This window comes from Sinocyclocheilus anshuiensis, unplaced genomic scaffold (assembly GCF_001515605.1).
Source record: "Sinocyclocheilus anshuiensis isolate Anshui unplaced genomic scaffold, SAMN03320099.WGS_v1.1 scaffold982, whole genome shotgun sequence".
NCBI classification, from domain to species: Eukaryota; Metazoa; Chordata; class Actinopteri; order Cypriniformes; family Cyprinidae; genus Sinocyclocheilus; species Sinocyclocheilus anshuiensis.
This window is the reverse complement of record NW_015539879.1, coordinates 430488-437423: the sequence shown is the minus strand read 5'-3', so window position 1 is coordinate 437423 and position 6936 is coordinate 430488. Positions and strand designations below refer to the sequence as shown.

General features: G+C 38.6%; 1 protein-coding gene across 3 annotated transcripts in view; it reads right to left on the bottom strand.

The window, feature by feature from the left end:
* Positions 1 to 6936, bottom strand: part of LOC107685386 (NACHT, LRR and PYD domains-containing protein 12-like) — a 21836-nt gene that overhangs the window by 10667 nt on the left and 4233 nt on the right. For all 3 annotated transcript variants that reach the window (XM_016481950.1, XM_016481949.1, XM_016481951.1), the window contains exon 3: positions 3448 to 5337. In XM_016481950.1, coding sequence (XP_016337436.1) covers positions 3448 to 5337 — 1890 coding nt within the window. The remainder of the gene's footprint in view (positions 1 to 3447; positions 5338 to 6936) is intronic.

Genomic DNA, 6936 nt, shown 5'->3' with positions numbered 1-6936 from the left:
CCCTGAAGTTCTTGATGATCCGGTAAATGGTTCTTTCAGGTGCAATATTCTTTGTAGCAATTTCCTTGCATGTGTGACCAGTTTAATGCAAAGCCATGATGGCTGCACCTGTTTCTTTGGAGGTAACCATTGCTAACAAGAACACAATGATTGGAAGCTCTTCTTCCCTCTTTTTATAGCAATCAGTCTGCCCTTACAATCTAATTAGTATGATAGTGATTAACCTGACTAGTACGTGAATGAACACCACATCAGCTTAAGCAGCAAACTTTGCAAAACACAAAATTTATGTCACTGCCAAAACTTTTGGCCATGACTGTACAGCTCTCAGCTGATAAAGCAAGCCAGTGTCGCTCTAGTAAAGTTTTGATGGATGATGATTGTAGTAAAGGTAAAGATGATTATAGTGACATACAGGAGTCATACATTAGGCATGCGTGTGTCTGTTATTATTGATGCACAAACAAACAGTGTATGTGCGCTCTTGGCAGCAAGTGTTCAGCAAGTACAGCAAGTGTTTTATAATGAATGCTCACCGAAGAAGCATGTTTTGGAGAAGTTTGTGAGGATCAGTGGTGTTTATATGTATATGGGCATCAAATGCTCCAAAATCGCTTGTTCTAACAGAGGAACAGTTCTGATGACAACGACCCGCCTTCAGATTGCTGAGTCTCCACACATTCAGAATGTTTTCATTTTTCATTTGTATTTTGGTATGTTTAGTAATTCTGAATGGATCAGTATATTAATTTATATGCAATCATTTGGCGTCTCCCTGTGTTTGGTATGACAGGTTGACTTGTGCTTATTTGTTAAAATTACTGTAAAATTGAGTTTTACGTCATTTTAAGTACTTTTAAGTAGGGCTGCACGATAAATCGCATACGTTTATCATGCTCATCTCGTCAGTAAAGCCGGTTCTATGATTAGTAGTAAATCTCCAGCACGTGCTTTCAGATGGAGCGGCATTTACTACACAGAGCCGTAGTTCACTGACAAGCTACGCAAACAGCTTTCATTATCGCATGTGATACATCACTGATAATGAACGCGATATTGCATAGCTCACAACTGAGTCATGTTGTGGGCTGCGAAATTCTACCTTTAGGAGAGTAGAACATTTGTTGCACTGTTTGAGTATAGTGTTTTTTAAATGGCTTAGTTAAGCAAAATGCATCCTCCTGACAAATGTGTTATTAACAGCTTAATTGAGGCATACTTGAGGTTGTGGTATTGAGCCACCCCTAGCCTTCTTCACAATTCTGAGTGTGCACAAGATCTAGTACCTTCAATACCGTGTAGATGGCAATATCACTTCTTTTGTAGCAGAAATAAAATGCTGCAGAAAAAGTTTGTTGCCATGCAAAATGTATGTTTGTAATGTACTCAAATGTACTCAAAGTAAAAATAAAATAGTCCAGTAGAGAGTAGCTAATATCTTTGCAATTTGAGCATCAAAGATCTTCAATATTAGAAAAGTAGCCAAAAGATACTTAAAGGGATAGTTCACCCAAAAATGAAAATTAGCCCATTATTTACTCACCCTCAAGCAATCCTAGGCTAATATGACTTCCTTCTTTCAGATGAATCCAATCGGAGTTATATTAAAGTTATTTTATTTAATCTGTTATTTTAATGTTTTTTGACCTAAAACATAGAGACTCTGATGTTAATGTGTCTGCATTCAAGCATTTCAGTGGGCTTAAACAGATCACCCTTTACAGCAGATTTAGTTCACAAACAACTGACAGCTTTGACCTAAATATGATTTTCAGTTACAATAATTAATCCTAAAATTCAACATTAGTAACTTACTTTTAACAGCATCAGACACAAGATCTCCCGGTTCTTACTTGTGAATTCAGTTCACTGGAGACTCGCACTAAACGGATCATTTGAATCAGTGAGTTGTCGACTCGAGAACAGCTGCAATCGGATCATTCCAATTCGTGAATGAATCGTTTGGTGCGATTTGCGAACCGATTTAACGGGTTCATTGAAAAGAATCAGTTCGTTCATGAATCAGACACCGCTTCTGCGTCTCGGAGCATGTGATATATTGTAAGGAGTAACGTTAAGTTTTATGAAATGTAGTGAAGTAAAAAGTACGATCTTATGCTTTGGAATGTAGTGAAGTAAAAGTAAATAAATTACTAAATAAAACTACTCCAGTTAAGTACAGATACTTGAAAAATGTACTTAAGTACAGTAACAAAGTCCACCACTGGTCAGCTGTGTTGCAGTTCATCAGTCCAAAAGAAGTTAAATAAAGCGCATCCATCTATAATAAAAAGTGCCTCACGCGGCTGCGGGGGGTGAACAAAGGCCTCCTGTAGTGAATCCATGCTTTTTTTTTTTAAATATCCATATTCAAAACGTTATAATCACTTTAATCTAGCCTGTGGCAACAGTTGTACATGGAAGCAGCTCCGGGAGGATGACGTAAAATGTCGGCGTTGCGCATGCGCCGGTGAGTCTCGTGAAAACCAACGTTTGTTTACAGGAGCAAAAGAAGGAAAGTGTCCTTACTTTAAGGAAAACCAGTCTCCTCTTGGCTTATATTGAAATCCTCCGACATTCTTCTTTACTAATCCTTAGTTTTGTACTTCTAATTTGTGACTGTTGTTTTGTTTTGATCTCTCCCCTGCGCTTCCGTGATCGTCACTTCTGAGCAGCGCACGCGCAACGCCGACATCTTAAGCCCCGTTCACACCAAGAACGATAACTATAAAGATAACGATATTAGCATCCAAACCAGCAAACTATATCGTCCGTTTATTCTACGTGCATGCTCGTCTGCCGCTTTAAATTCTCGAGCTCGTTACAGCAGGATTGGCTGTCAATTTTTTATCGTTCATCAGCTGGAGAAAAATCGTTTTGAAAGTGATTCCAACGATATCGTTTCTCTTTGTCTTTATCGTTATAGTTGTGGTGTGGACTGCTATTCTTTAATATTGAGAACGATTTTTAGAACTATATCTTTATCGTTATCTTTATAGTTATCGTCCTTGGTGTGAACGGGCCTTTACGTCATCCACCCGGAGCTGCTTCCGTGTACAACAGTGAGCGCAAGCTAGATTAAATTTATTATTACGTTTTAAATATGGTTATTTTTCTTGCAAAAACGCATCGATTCGCTACAGGAGGCCTTTTTTCACCCCCCGGAGCCGTGTGAGGCACTTTTTATTATGAATGGATGCGCTTTATTTCACTTCTTTTGGACTAATGAACTGCAACACCCGCTGACTGCCATTAAACAGCTTGGAAGATCAAAGACAATTTTTAATATAACTCGGACTGGATTCGTCTGAAAGAAGAAAGTCATATATACCTAAGATGCCTTAAGAGTGAGTTATTCATGGGCTAATTTTCATTTTTGGGTGAACTAACCCTTTAAGTACTGTAACTAATTACATTTACTCAATTACTTTACACCACTGTACTTACAGAGCTTTTCTGCAGTTCATCACAGCTGGTATCAGTCTTAATCTACTCTCATCTGCTGTTCTGTATTTCATTAGATCAAACTCATCCAGCACCTCCTCTGACATTTGAAGTGTGTAGGCGATCGCTGAGCAGTGAGCAGGAGAGAATTGCAACAATGAGCATTTGTCAGATTTCACCAACTCCTGAATCTCTCTGTATAGAGTCTGATCATTCATTTCCAGCAGACAGAGGAACAGACTCGTGCATTTGTTGGCTGAAAGATGTTCATATCCCTTGATGTTATCTTTTATGTACAAAGGAATTCCCTTGATGCTATTTAAGCTGCTCTCTGTGTATGAAAGTAGTTCATTTAAAAGATCTAGATTGGACTCCAGTGAGATGCCCAGCAGGAACCGCAGAAAAAGATCCAGGTTTCCATTTTCAGTGTGAAGGGTTTTATCAACTGCTGATATTAGTAGCTCACACAAAGAGTTTCTCTTAGCTATGTACCTTTTTCTCTTATATCTACACAGCTCAGGTTTGTCACCCAGAAAACACTGCAATGGCTCCCTGTTTTTCATCAGATGGGAGTAAAGCACATAGAAAGCAGCTAGAAACTCCTGAAAGCTCAGATGTATGAAACTGTAGACCTTTCTTCGATGAATTACAGATTCCTCCTTAAAGATCTCAGTGCAAATCCCAAAATACACAGAGGTGTCAGTCCCGTCTATGCCACTCTCTTTCAGGTCCTCCTCATAGAATATGACATTACCCTTCATCAGCTGATTGAAAGCCAGTTCAGCAAGTTTCAGAATCATTTCTCTGTTAGACTGCAGAAGTTTCTCTGTATCTGTCTCTGTATACTTCTGATTCCTCATGTTTATCTGAATCAGCAGGAAGTGGATGTACATTTCAGTCAGAGTTTGAGGGATTTCTGCACTCACATCTTCTTTCAGGAGCTTTTGAAGAACAGTGGATGAGATCCAGCAGAAGACGGGGATGTGGCACATGATGTGGAGGCTTCTTGCTCTTCTGATGTGTGAAATGATTCTGCTGGCTTGATTCTCATCATTGATTCTCTTCCTGAAATATTCCTCCTTCTGAGAGTCATTAAATCCCTGAATTTCTGTCACACGGTTGATGTATTTGGAAGGGATCCGATTGGCTGCTGCTGGTCTGGAGGTGATCCAGATGAGAGCAGATGGAAGCAGATCTCCTCTCATCAGGTTTGATATCAACACACCCACTGATGAAGTCTCAGTCACATCAGAAACTTTCTCATTGTCTGAAAACATCAGAGTCATTCTGCTTTCATCCAGACCATCAAAGATGAACACAACTTTACACTCCTCGTAAATCTTGGAGCCAAGATCTTGAAGTTCAGGATGAAAGTCCAGCAGAAGTCTGTGAAGACTGTACTGATGATCTCGAATCAAATTCAGCTCTCGAAAAGGAAGCACAAACATGAAATCTACATCCTGATTGGCTTTTGCCTCAGCCCAGTCCAGAATGAACTTCTTCACAGAGATGGTTTTTCCAATTCCAGCAATGCCTTTAGTAAGAACAGTCTTTATTTTGTCTTTCGTCCCACTTGCTGGTTCAGTTGAGGGTTTAAAGATATCATTACAGTAGATTGTGTTCTGTAGATGTGTTCTTGTGTTCAATAGATGTGTTCTGGGTGTTTTCTCCATCTGTAAAACCTCATGTTCTTCATTCACCCCTCCACTCTCTCCCTCTATGATGTAGAGTGTGTAGATGCTGTTCAGGAGGGTTTGATTCTTTTGTAGTTTGATTACCTCAAATAAGCTCTCATACTTGTTCTTCATGCTGACTTTGTGTTGGTCTTTTACTCTCTGTAGACCATCATTTACTAGTCGGTGGGAATCCTGCAGTTCTGCAGACTGATCATTCCTATTCACACAGCAGAAACAAGAAGAACAACACAAAGAAAGTAAAGCTGTGTGTGTGTGTGTGTCATTCTCAATACAGCTCAGACACAATAAACAGCTTAAATACAGGCCCAGACTTTTTTTATGTTCTGTTAGAAAAATGTTTATTCTTCAAATGGAAATCCTTTCGAGTCACACTATAAAAATTGTAGTAAATAAGTTAATAATCAGGAAATTTTCGTTTTACGGGACAGTTTTGGATGAACTAGTTACTAGTCCTTTAATAAGCAACTTATAATTTATTAAACATTAATATCATTTGTAGATGATTAAAGTAATAAGTAGCCAAAGATAGGCCTAGCAGTGTATTGATTCTAATAAATCATCTCTACTTTCCTTTTAAGTTTATTATATAATTTAAAACACCCTCTACATCACATGTGTCAAACTCAAGGCCCGCGGGCCTATTCCGGCCCACCACATAATTTTATGTGGCCCGCGAGAGCATATGATTGTCTTCAAATAAAAATGTATGCAGCTTTATATCGTAGATTATGAAAGTGCGTATCAATACCACAAGTTTCTATTTCTATTTGGCGTTCTATTTATACGCATAAATTGACTTTGGTGTGCATATGATACACAATGGTTAGGATTATGGGTGTGGGGTTTTTCCGTTGATGACGACTGCGTGGACGGCTCAAAGGAATAAGTGCGGACCTCAGTGCTAGAGCCCCACCGACGGAAATGGAAAAACACAATATTCTCCATTCATTTAACGAATTAAAAAATCGATTGCAGCTTTCAGACATGACTTTCTTCTTGTTTTAAAAGTTATTTTGAGGCGGTTTCTATTGAGTTATTTTAATAACAAATGTCCAGAGCACATATTGCCTATGCGCGAGCACAAATCTCTCTGCTTGCAGGTGGATTCCCATTCATTCACTCTCACAGAAAACGGACACACTTTCTATCGATCAGACATTATATGCGTGCGCTCAAAAATGATCTTCTCTCCTGAGTTTAATAAACGCAACCTGGAGTGTAGGCATCCACTGGCAGAAACATACATTGGCGCATATGCCAACTAATGTAAATAAGTATTTACATAGCACTATTTTGCTTAAAAGCACGAGTGTTTTATACCCACAGTTTTAACAGGGGGGCAAACACTTCTTCACACAGGGCCATGTAGTTTTGGATTTTGTTTTCCCTTAATAATAAAAACCTTCATTTAAAAACTGCATGTTGTGTTCACTTGTGTTACCTTTTACTAGTGATTAAAGTGTGACAAACATGCAAAAAAATAAGAAATCAGGAAGGGGGCCAACACTTTTTCACACCACTGTAAGTGAAGTATAAAGCCTTAGGCTACATAATGAATAATAGTTAAGCAACCAAATATTTCAATTTTCTGTGGTATGGAGACAGGCTCGTGAGCCCAATGCCACTATAACCTAATTTGTGTTTTATTTTATAGTTTAACCCTTGTGCGTCAATTAAAAACAATGTACACATAGGTCCATAGTGGACAAAAATGTCCATGTCAAAAAACTGTCATAAAAATTTGAAGCTTGGGAGCACAGAGTTAAGTTTGGTCTCATTTTAAAGAAGACCCATG